The sequence below is a fragment of the Periplaneta americana genome, chromosome 2 (assembly GCF_040183065.1).
Source record: "Periplaneta americana isolate PAMFEO1 chromosome 2, P.americana_PAMFEO1_priV1, whole genome shotgun sequence".
NCBI classification, from domain to species: Eukaryota; Metazoa; Arthropoda; class Insecta; order Blattodea; family Blattidae; genus Periplaneta; species Periplaneta americana.
The window spans coordinates 6,203,533-6,216,379 of NC_091118.1; the positions used below are offsets into that span (position 1 = coordinate 6,203,533).

Sequence of the window (12,847 nt, forward strand, 5' to 3'; positions counted from 1 at the left end):
GTTCTTCGTAGACAGTTCTGGCGTTTTGCATAGCATCTTTTCATTTTGTGTTGTGTTATCAAGGAATCAGTTCAGCAAGAAATTAATTCGTATTGTATAATTTCAGCGCTTGTTTGTCCATTTACAGACGTCTTCATGTAAGTAGGATGTTCTCTGTTTTTCCTTTAAGAAATTGCGACTTGCATTGCTGATTCACTAATAAGATTGGTTTCTACCGGCCTAGATCTATGATCTAGGGTACCCGGTACCGGTATACTTCACCAAAGCGGTACCGGTACATAAAATTATGGTCGTTCAAAGTTAGGCCTATTTTCGGAAAATGCGAGATGTTTTCCCTGGACCAAAACAATGCCAAATTAGGCCTATTTACTGCTTTGACGAAGATTGCCAACACATTTCAAGGCAATCAACGCAGGACTTTAATGCTTTCCCGGCGTTGGATGTGGAATAATTCTTCTTGGGTTCTCAGCCAGGTGAGTTTGTTAGTTGCTTCCAAGCTTTCGATGACTCTGTCCTCCCCCCCCCCCCCCCCCAACGTTGTATGACATGAATGTCGTCTTTGCGGATACAGCAAGTATCGGTAAGTATGTCGATTTTTGACGGTTTAGGCATAGCTATTATAGGAGGATAATGGCGAATATTATAATGAGCAACGAGTTAGAAAGAGTTTATAGAGTGACTGTTGCACCGCCATATTTGATGCAAATTGAAAGTGCGTTCGCCATTTAATAAGCGCTCAAAACAAAGTGGGTGTGGTGATAAATAAGGCTAGGATTCTTAGGTAAATAAATATTTTATTTGCACTGTAATAAACTCGTAATTGTGTTTTAAGTTTCGAACAAGGTCACCTGAGCATCAATTTGGTCAATGTAGAGTATCCACCGGCCACTGAACGAATATTGCACACTTTTGTCACTGCCAATGTGGCGCTATAAACCAATTTTTTATTTATTCATTAAAGACATCAGCTCAAAGAATTTGAATGATCACAAGGGCCCTGAATACAATAAACATGTACAATATACTGTGATGTGATACATGAAAGAAAAAAGAAAGTTAAATGTTGAAGGCAAATATAAGTGGATTAATTGAAATAGCGATGATGATGTAATATTTGAAGAGAATCCTTGATAATATTTATAAGAATAAACATTACATAATCAAAAGGAATGTGAAGTTCCTTAAGTGAATTCCATGTGAATTTTGTAATTGAACCTCTACTGCCAAACAACAAACCAATGACAGACCATTGTTTAAGAGGGACGTTGTACTTTTGAGAAAGATAAGGCAGACAAGGTTCATATATGGACTTCTTCTCAATATCAACTTCGGTGGCCTGATTTAGGTTCCTTTCGAAACGGACAATAGGGCCATGAACAAGAGCCCGTTTTAAGCTTCCGTTAATAGCAATAATGTCTGCCCGTCAGAAAGAACCATCTGATGATACACAATGTTCTTCCTCATGAATCTCCCAATTTAAAGTTTTTAATGATGTCGCCAAAGCATGTTGTACATGATGATGTCTAGCATTGACCAACAGCTCGCCTTTAGGGCATTGTCCAAGCACGTGTCCAACCACAATTATCCATGCACCAGAAGGAGCTCCTCTCTGGATCAAATGATCGTATTTTAATTATTTACATAAATTACAATTAAGAAACATATTAAACAAAATTATTCTTGCTCCAAAAATGAATGCTCCCTGGACTACGAACGTATTTTAAATATCAAATTACTTCATAGTTTCATCTGTTAGGTTTTATGAGGTTGTTATGACCGAGATAAGTTATCTAGTTGATTTTATTGATAACAGTAGGCCTTGACAGGACTCTTACTCTGAGGGGTCGCTGTGGGGGTGAGTGTAACTCCAATCATCCAAGACTTGCGAGAAGAGAATATAAACAAAAACGTCTCATCAGATACGTTTTGATCAAATTAGGCTACTGTAGATTGAAACGTAAAGTATTGAATGAATTAATTACGCAAATTATTTGGATTTTAACATTCCTTATAACGTTATAATAACTCATTAATCCATTCATTCAGTGTTCTACCCAAAGCAGGTCTTTCACTGCAAACCCAGCTTCCTCAAATCTCTTTTATTTTGTGCCTTCCTCTTAGTCTCCTCATATGATCCATATATCTTAATGTCGTCTATCATCTGATATTTTCTTCTTCTCTTAACTCTTCTCCCGTTCACCATTCCTTCCAGTGCATCCTTCAGTAGGCAGTTTCTTCTCAGCCAGTGACCCAGACAATTCCTTTTCCTCTTCTTGATCAGTTTCAGCATCATTCTTTCTTCACCAACCCTCTCCAACACAGCTTCATTTCTTATTCTGTCTGTCCATTTCACATGCTCCATTTTTCTCTATATCCACATTTCAAATGCTTCTAGTCGCTTCTCTTCACTTCGTCGTAATGTTCATGTTTCTATCCCATTGCCACACTCCACACAAAGCACTTCACTAGCCTCTTCTTCAGCTCTTTGTCCAGAGGTCCGCAGAAGATGCTCCTTTTTCTATTAAAAGCTTCCTTGGTCATTGCTATCCTCCTTTTGACTTCCTGGCAGCAGCTCATGTTACTGCTTATAGTACACCCCAAGTATTTGAAGCTGTCCACTTGCTCTACTGCCTCATTTAGTATTCGCACGTTTACCTTCTTTATTTTTCTTCCTATGACCATGGTCTTCGTCTTGTTTGCATTTATCCTCATTCCATACTGCTCACAGCTGTCATTTATCTCCAGTAGCATATCCCTTAGTATCATCTCCTCTTCTGCTAACAACACCATATCATTAGCAAATCTTGTACACACTCCATGTGTGTAAACATGTACTGATGTTTAGATTACATTAAAACATGTTTTGAACTGAAAAAAAGTATTCTTGAAAATTTCACAAGTGTTACTGCGAAATTACCCGAGCAGTACTGCGAAGTTACACGAGTTTCTGAAACACATATATCATCTCATGTTTTAGATGGAACTATTTCCCTTTTGAGATATACTTAAAATAAAATTTTGAAACCAACCAATAAAATGGTGTTTAGTGATTAACTGCCACATGAAGGAAGTTTTTTAAAGCATATATATATATATATATATATATATATATATATAGACACACACACACACACACTTGTTGCTAGTGCGGATTTTTAAGGTATAAAAAGTAGGTTTACAGAATGTTTGATTTGGTAGATTAATGACTAAACGTTGTTACAATTTCCTACATCGAATTTTAGTAGTTGAAATGTATGACATGGTGAATGTGCGAGGAGGAAGCAGGCCATGGATTAAGTCTTAATTCCAGAGCAGAATTCCTTCTCATGTCTGTGCAGGATGAGGAAATGCGAGGAGGAACGTGAATTCTGGGATGAACAATACAAGCGATTCCGGATCGCACAGGAGAAGATTCGGCTGTCCATTGAAGCTCTGTCCCATCGTCCCAAGGGAGGAAAGGGGAGGAAACTGAAGACGAAGACATTAAGAAGGAAGAAGGCAGAAATGGAGAAGGCAATAAAAGAAGTACATGAGGTAAGAGATCTGTTGTTATCTTTGATTTGGTGGATAGTTCTTCACAGAACTATTTAGAATTGATAAGATATATCAAAATATGATTAATTATTATTCAGTCAATATGGCTTAAGCATTGCATTACATATGAAAGAAAAACATACGAGAAAAAATATTGATGTGTTACATCCTATTTAATCTTGATACAAACGTTTTTGCCCCTAATGGGGCATCTTCAGGTACAAATATAAGTATCATCTAAAATCAGTTACATTACAAGCTTTACATTTGAAACTGCCTTGACTAGAATAAAGTATGACATAGTGACAATATTATCTATACCAACATTAAATGTCCTGTCAAAATATTAAAAACAAATTCATTTTAAAACAATGTGAATGTGCTTCCCCATACTAAGTAGATCCCTTGTATGGTATCTCAAATGTATTGTGTTGTCAATAAAATCATTAAAAATACTAAAACTATATAAATTAAAATCCAATATTATCAAATGTGGAGTCAAATCCATGGTGTACCAACGATTTATACTTGTGTTGGGCAAGGCCATGGTTCAGGTAACAGGAATTTTCTTCTGGAGTTCCTCTATTCAATACCTAATTCCCTCTTTACCCTTTCCTATCCAGTCCTCTGACTGAACTCTTACTTTCTTCGACCCCGACGGCATTAGAGCATTTGAGGCCTAGGGGTTCATTTCCCTTTCCTTCCTCCTCTTTCTACTTTTCTGTTCCTAGTGCTGACCTGCTATGGCACTAAAATCGTGCTCCAGTGGCTCAAGGAGGGAAAGCTGGTGATCAACAAGATCTCCCAGCTAGGTCCAGTGGACCCGTCGACCAACAGCAGGTGTGGTCCTCCAGACATTCTGGGGGTTGTGTGTGAATGAAGTAGCCACCAAAACGTTAAAATATGGTGTTCACTTAAATCGGCTACAACTTGCCAGTTTCAAATATTGGAGTGCAAGAGGTCAAATGACTTTATTGTCAAACGCCTGGCATTAGAAAACAACAGCATATTTGTACCTGAAGATGCCCCATTAGGGGCGAAAACGTTTGTATCAAGATTAAATAGGATGTAACACATCAATATTTTTTCTCATATGTAATGCAATGCTTAAGCCATATTGACTGAATAATAATTAATCATATTTTGATATTTGTTATTAACACGAGGCTTAGCTGAACATTTTCCAACATGAATTGTAAATTATTTAGAATTGGTTCATTACTTCTGAAATCAACAAGCCAAACTTTAGCTGCTATGATCTTAACCATTTTGGCATGAGTGTAGGCCTATATTGCAGGCTGCTGTATTATATATGCAGAGTAACTGCAGTATCAGGTCCCCTACTTCTTGTAGTCTTCGTAAATTATCTCCCCCCCCCCCACCAAATCAAAGATGTAGGTCAGTCATGTCAATTGATGCTCACAGGAGCAAGTGAGCGCTTTGGAGCCCAGGAAAGCCTGAGCGCTTTACAGCGGAAAGCAAAGAGACAGATGAAAGAGGCGGTATATGTCGCTTGGTCGAGCTATATTCAGGGATGGCCAGCACTGATTCAATAGATAAAGGGAAGAGAACTTATTTTTTTATTTTTTTTAGTAGGTTATTTTACGACGCTTTATCAACATCTTAGCTTATTTAGCGTCTGAATGAGATGAAGGTGATAATGCCGGTGAAATGAGTCCGGGGTCCAACACCGAAAGTTACCCAGCATTTGCTCATATTGGGTTGAGGGAAAACCCCGGAAAAAACCTCAACCAGGTAACTTGCCCCAACTGGAAATCGAACCCGGGCCACCTGGTTTCCCGGCCAGACGCGCTGACCGCTACTCCACGAGAACTTATTAAAAACAATGGCTTCGCGGTGAATGAGACAATGATTATGAGATAGGCCTTCTTCACGTACTTTAGCCATGAATTCTTTAACTCGGCCAGTCATAGAAGCGGCTCCATCTCTAAAACACTAATGCAATCCCCCCATGTTAATTCACTACAGACCACATATTCATTAGTTGTACGAAACATTTCTTCACTGGTTGCTCGCTCGGGCAGTTTGTACAAAAAAAAAAATTGCAATTACATCCCCGTCAATGTATCGAATGTAGGGAAGAAGTTATGCTTGACCGCTAATATCGGTGGACTCGTCGGTCTGAAGTGAGAACTTCTGACTGGTCTTTATTTTATCCTTCATAATGTCTTGGATGTCATTGGCCATGTCACTAAGTGGGCGGTTAACTATGTCAGCAGAGGGAGGAATTTAATTTTAATTAATTTCTTACAATAATAAGTAAAAGTTCGCGTCACACCTTTCACCTTGTGGAGGCACACCGGTTGCAGGACATTGCTATAAACTATATTCTAGCTCCGAAAAAATCCCCTTTCAAGAAATCTCGCATTTGAGGAAAAACTGATTAATTCCCCAGGGATTTGTTTATTGTAATAACATTAGGTTAACCGGTATCTTGTGCTACCAAATAAGTTATTTTCTTCTAAACTGACTGTTTTTTTATTACAGTATACGGCCATATTGCGTGCAAAAATAGAAGAAAAGGGGGAAAAGGAAAAGGAGGAAAAGAAGATGGAGAAGAAGGAAGTTCCTGCAGCAGAAGGCTGTAGGCCTGAATGATTTGACGTGGTTACAGCTATGAGAGAGTTTTCGACGTTTATGCAGTTGTTTTTGTTCCATATTTTGCATGTGGCCTACATGAATGTCAAATTAATATTGTAAAGTTTTCGACTTTAATCTGTCAGACACTATTTAGAATGTTCTCAAACACGGAGAATAAATGACAAATCATTTTGTATACTTCTTACACTATATTTGAAGCAGTAGAAACATTTGTTACGATAGTAAAGTAGGCCCTTCTGTATCACAAAATGAGACATGGAATAAAGTTTATGGAATAACAGAAAATATGTATTATTCAAGTTTATTCAATACAAAGACTGCAGTGCTTAATATGAAATGTATTTTAAGAAGAGAAATGCAGTAATCAGATATTGAAGACTCAGTCACTTTCTGAACTTCAGATGTTTACTTTGTAGGTCTATTCACTTTATACCGTGTGTTATTCTGGGTATAGGATATAGAGATTTAACATTGTCATAAGAAACTCATGTATAAAAACAATGAAGAAATAACTTAATCAGTAGGCTGTGTTAAGAAATTAGCAGGCTTTGGAAATTTGTGAAACAAGAGAACATCAGACTTTGACTTAGCAACCATAAATTTAATGATGTTCCCTTGTTTTACATATTGTCAAAGCCTGTTATTTTCTAAACGTGGTCTATCGATTAAGAGTCCACACCTGTGGAGTAACGGTCAGCGCGTCTGGCCGCGAAACCAGGTGGCCTGGGTTCGATTCCCGGTCGGGGCAAGTTACCTGGTTGAGGTTTTTTTCCGGGGTTTTCCCTCAACCCAATATGAGCAAATGCTGGGTAACTTTCGGTGTTGGACCCCGGACTCATTTCAGTGGCATTATCACCTTCATCTCATTCAGATGCTAAATAACCTAGATGTTGATAAAGCATCGTAAAATAACCTACTAAAATAAAAAAAAATCTATTGATTAAGTTATATTTTCATTGTTTTTATATATTGGTTTCTTATGCCAATGTTAAATCCATATGTCCTATACCTGGAAAAACACAACGTCTCAGCGAGATTGAAACTCTTCCCCATATCCTTGACTTCTGCCCCTATAGTGAGGCCCTTCGCAACATCCGTCACCATGCTGGCTGAGGCACTGATGGAAGTAGGGTTTACAGTCCATCAAGAGGTGCAGGGACTAGCCACACAAGGAAGTGTTCGGCGAATTGAAATCATTGCCATTAAGAACAACTCGGCATACATTCTCGATCCCACCATCAGATTTGAGACACATGCAGATCAACCGCATGAGGTGGACAGTGAAAAGAAACGGATCTATGAACCAACAATCCCGTTCTATGAAGATAAATACAGCCTGTCCCACATTGATGTAATAGGTCTGATGGTGGGAGCACGAGGTACCATACCCTCCTTCTTCGCCAACAAATGTAAAAACCTGGGGCTAAAACACAGCATTGTGAAGGAAATAGCCATTAATGCCCTCAAAGGATCGGTTCACATATTGAGAAATCATTTGTATGGGAGTGATAATGGAAATTTCAAGTTATCTTAACCGATGGCTGTTGATTGGTTTAGATATCAATGCCAATCAATCCGTACTATTATTTTTCTTGCCGTATATGGCATTCAAATCATTCTAACCTCTCTAATAATTTTTTTTCCCCCCATTTCTTAACTGTAAATGAGCACAAACGCTACTTAGGTAAACATTTTTCTGACATTTTGTATATTCAATTCCCTAACCGTTTCAAATGTATATCATTTTACCTTTTAGGTGTGTTTCCAAATTATATGTAATACACTTTGTCAAATCTGGCAACCTTTTCATAAGGGAAGCTAAATTTATTATTATATAGGCAATTAATATACTCGTTCATATTTTGAGTTGTACCTGTTGTGATTTATCTCTATATTGATGGCCTTAATGTCACCAGATAAAGAAAATAATAGCCAAACAAATAAATAAAAACGTAAAACTCGAAACTGAATACTGGAAATAGACATTATAAACCAGTATGTGCATTGCATTAGGTTGGTGTATAAAATGATTTCTATTTTTTCTTCAGTGTGTTAAGTACCTAGTTATCTTGGCCATGACATGTGGTGATATTCTTGAAGCATCACTCTTATCCACAATGATCTTTTTAAATTGATCACACAACTCCAGGTCAATTACAGAAGAATTTTCAGAAACATTCACTTGGAACTATCTTATTAAAGAGAGATACGTGAAGTTTACACCTTTACAAGAAATGAACTACCCAGTGAGATGGCTCAGATAGTTATGTCTGGGACTTGCAATCAGGATGTCACGGGTTCAAACCCCATGGCTGGTCAATCTGACTTAGGTTTTTTTATTGTTTCCTTCACTTACAAAGGAAAATGCCAAATTGGAAATTTTCATGTCGTGATTAATCACCATCTCAATCACAAATATCATAAACAATAAAACAAAATCTGAAATCAGTTGTACCAGCAGAAACTGTTTATAACACACAACAGTAGAAACAGAAACTAAAGATCCTGGACATGTGATACGGCTGTAGATGTTAAAGCATGTATAAATAAACTTAACAAATCAATGAACTCTACCCAATGATTCTATACACACGATATGACCATATATGTTAAAGCATAATAAAAAGTTGTTTAGTAAACTGACAGGCCTGGACCTCACAAGTGATACCAAAAAGTACCACTTATAACACAGCTAGGCCAGGAGATAATGGGGTAGGGTGGCCAGTTCCTTTCCCCCTCCATTGCATACATCGCTCATTAGCTACATGTTACACTAATCAGACTTCAGATGCATACAAACAATTCTGCAGTGCTCGGGAAAAGTGACACAAGTCAGTTTCCACAAACCTTTTTTGATAATTTATTGACAACTTACGGAACATCTGCTCGCTTGGAAAAAAACACATAAGTATTTCTCCCATTACAATAATTCATACAGAAGAAAACCAAATCTACATAAACCAGTGTAAGTCGTCAATAAATTATCAAAAAAGGTTTGTGAAAACTGACTTGTGTCACTTTTCCCGAGCACTGCAAAATTGTGCTTCCTCTGGCACATATCGTCTAGTGAGATGTAAAGGTAAAAAAGGTAAAGGTATCCCCGTAACATGCCATGAAGGCACTTGGGGGGCATGGAGGTAGAGTCCCATGCTTTCCATGACCTCGGCACTAGAATGAGGTGGTGTGGTTGGCACCACGCTCTGACCGCCTTTTACCCCCGGGAAAGACACGGTACTCAATTTTATAGGAGGTGAGTGAACCTCGGGGCCGTTCTGAAAGTTTGACAACGAGAAAAAATCCTGTCACCATCTGGGATCGAATCCTGGACCTTCCAGTCTGTAGCCAGCTGCTCTACTAACTGAGCTATCCAGTGAGATGTACTGCCTGAAAATAGAGGTTCATATCAGCCAGAACCTCAGTAAGAGGTGGAATCCTGATTATTCGTCACTAGTATTTCTCCCTAAGACTTCGGACATATGTATATCATATGATGAAAGAGTAGTGGAACGGAGAAAAATTCTCTCCGGCACCGGGATTTGAACCCGGGTTTTCAGCTCTACGTGCTGATGCTTTATCCACTAAGCCACACCGGATTCCCATCCCGGTGTCGGATCGAATCCTCTCAGTTTAAGTCCCACCTCTTGGGTTCCTTCTGGTGGCCGCCCCCTGCACTACGTCATAGATGTCTATGAACGTAGGACTAATGTCCACATATGTGCGGAGGTGCACTTGTTATGAGTGACTGGTTGGCTGGGCTCCGACGGAATAAGCGTCGTCTTAAATCACAAGTGATTTACGCATATCATATATACTCCACTACTCTTTCATCGTACAATGATGCAGAATATCTGCATGGATACATATGTACTTCGGTATCAGTAGTGCCCTGCGGTTACGGTTCTACATGAAAAATAGTGTATTTAGCAAACGCAGCTGTTTATTGCATCTAAATCGGATAACGCGTGTAATTACAGCCCCTTCTCGAAGTTGACTGTGCACCCGAAATTGTACTCCAACCATCCGTGCGCTACACCTCTCCCACCTGGTACAACTAGTCACGTAGTGGAGATGTGCCCCACAAGCTTTTCTAGTTTTTTAAGTCAAATTAACTAAATCCTTCACTCCGGTGTTTGTCCATGTATTTTCTCCTCTAAACAGAATACAGAAAGCGTTTTCATGAGCGCAACAAAAAACCAATCGTTTCCATTACACATTTCGGTATAAAAATGACTAGTAGGCTACATGATTTCCTCGACTTTTTCCAGAAATTTCAATATTTAAATTTTGTGAAGGATGTAAATTTCTTACGTTAACATGCAATTTCTCTTTTAATTTCGAAAAGGGTTGGTCAATTAGGTTTTCATTTCATTCATTTTTAATATAAAATATTTCCTTAGACACACTGACTAATCACATCACACCCCCACAGTACTATAACACACTGGAACTGTAATGATATACAGCAGTCCAGAAGCCTGTGTGTTCTAACGCAGGTCATAAAGAGATGAGGGTGTTGGTGGTTCTTTTGTATATTCGGAGAGAGCTGCTTCGGCTGCAGCTCTAATGCAGTCTTATGGGACGGTGAAGAAAACCAGTTTTCTGCTGCCGAATACCGTACGTTGAGCTTCAGGAGCTGCCTATCACAGATCCGAAAAGTACACTGCAGCTAAAATTCTCGAGCAGTTCAAGGCTCCTACAGACAGTAAAATCTCGAATCGAAGGAGAATGAATTGGAAAAATAAATGAAACAATGAACTAGATTACATGAAAGCACGTTTTACATTTTTAATTTTTTCAAGTCCATTTAAATGGCGGTTCTGCAGTTCTTATTGTAGAGCCGCCCCTGTTCGGTACATTAAAATAATATATAAAATAATAATAATATATATAAATCAGGTTAAATCGATGTAGATTAAGCCAAACTACATTATCCTGAAGTATTTAAATTCCTCCTGAGACACCCTGTATATAGAGAACAAAACTCATACATGTACAGTAGTACCTCAGTAGGAGCTATGTATTCACTCATCATGTCGACAGCGTTATGTTGCCAACCAGAACCGAGCATAGACGACCTGACGGTTGTTGCAAGCAGACAAGATGAGCTAGAAGGAAGTCGACCAGCAGAAGTGGGAGCCATGGTGTCCAGTCAGCATTATAACCTTCGCCTAATGTAAGTTATAATATTATATCTTGTACCAATTGCTGCTACTGTCAGGAGATGTACCATAAAGTCATAATGTATTACTTACTGGCTTTTAAGGAACTCGGAGGTTCATTGCCGCCCTCACATAAGCCCGCCATTGGTCCCTATCCTGAGCAAGATTAATGCAGTCCCTACCATCATATCCCACCTCCCTCAAATCCATTTTAATATTATCCTCCCATCTACGTCTCGGCCCCCCCAAAGGTCTTTTTCCCTCCGGCCTCCCAACTAACACACTATATGCATTTCTGGATTTGCCCATATGTGCTACATGCCCTGCCCATCTCAAACGTCTGGATTTAATGTTCCTAATTATGTCAGGTGAAGAATACAATGTGTGCAGTTCTGCGTTGTGTAACTTTCTCCATTCTCCTGTAACTTCATCCCTCTTAGCCCCAAATATTTTCCTAAGCACCTTATTTTCAAAGACCCTTAACCTATGTTCTCTCTCAAAGTGAGAGTCCAAGTTTCACAACCATACAGAACAACCGGTAATATAACTGTTTTATAAATTCTAACTTTCAGATTTTTTGACAGCAGACTGGATGATAAAAGCTTCTCAACCGAATAATAACAGGCATTTCCCATATTTATTCTGTGTTTAATTTCCTCCTGAGTATCATTTATATTTGTTACTGTTGCTCCAAGATATTTGAACTTCTCCACCTCTTCAAAAAATAAATTTCCAATTTTTATATTTCCATTTCGTACAATATTCTCGTCACGAGACATAATCATATACTTTGTCTTTTCGGGATTTACTTCCAAACCTATCTCTTTACTTGCTTTCAATAAAATTCCCGTGTTTTCCCTAATCGTTTGTGGATTTTCTCCTAACATATTCACGTCATCCACATAGACAAGCAGCTGATGTAACCCGTTCAATTCCAAACCCTCTCTGTTATCCTGGACATTCCTAATGGCATACTGTAGAGCAAAGTTAAAAAGTAAAGGTGATAGTGCATCTCCCTGCTTTAGCCCGCAGTGAATTGGAAACGCATCTGACAGAAACTGACCTATACGGACTCTGCTGTAAGTTTCACTGAGACATTTTAATTAATCGAACTAGTTTCTTGGGAATACCAAATTCAATAAGAATATCATATAAAACTTCTCTCTTAATCGCTCTCATAACGAGGGTTAGCGCAATAAATCTCAACAGATCATACTGCTGGACCATCCGTGCCCCCCCGACTTAAATTCCATCCATTCCATACACACTGCAAGAATATGAAATGTATAATATTGTCTTATTATTTTACTAAATTCTGTAGCACAATCATTGTAAAACTGTTTCTTTAATCACCTCATCACAAGTGTAGCCTAGACCAGTCTATGGCGCACACTAGCATATAAAAACAAAGCTTGCTGGCTCTGTATTCGCCAGGACTATGTGACTTTGCTGTTTTATTGATATGAGTCTGTAATCTTAAGATCACTGATGTAAAGGGGCCACAGTCTTCACTGTCACATGACTGACATATT

The 12,847-nt window shown here is 38.5% G+C and overlaps 1 protein-coding gene across 1 annotated transcript; it reads left to right on the plus strand.

Annotated features, from left to right (window-relative positions):
• LOC138695226 (MAP7 domain-containing protein 2-like) lies at positions 1 to 6,387 on the plus strand. Its single transcript, XM_069819686.1, has 3 exons — positions 1 to 137; positions 3,339 to 3,534; positions 6,043 to 6,387. Coding segments are annotated over exons 1-3 (309 nt in total). The 5' UTR covers positions 1 to 135; the 3' UTR covers positions 6,154 to 6,387.
• The last annotated feature ends 6,460 nt before the right edge of the window (positions 6,388 to 12,847 follow it).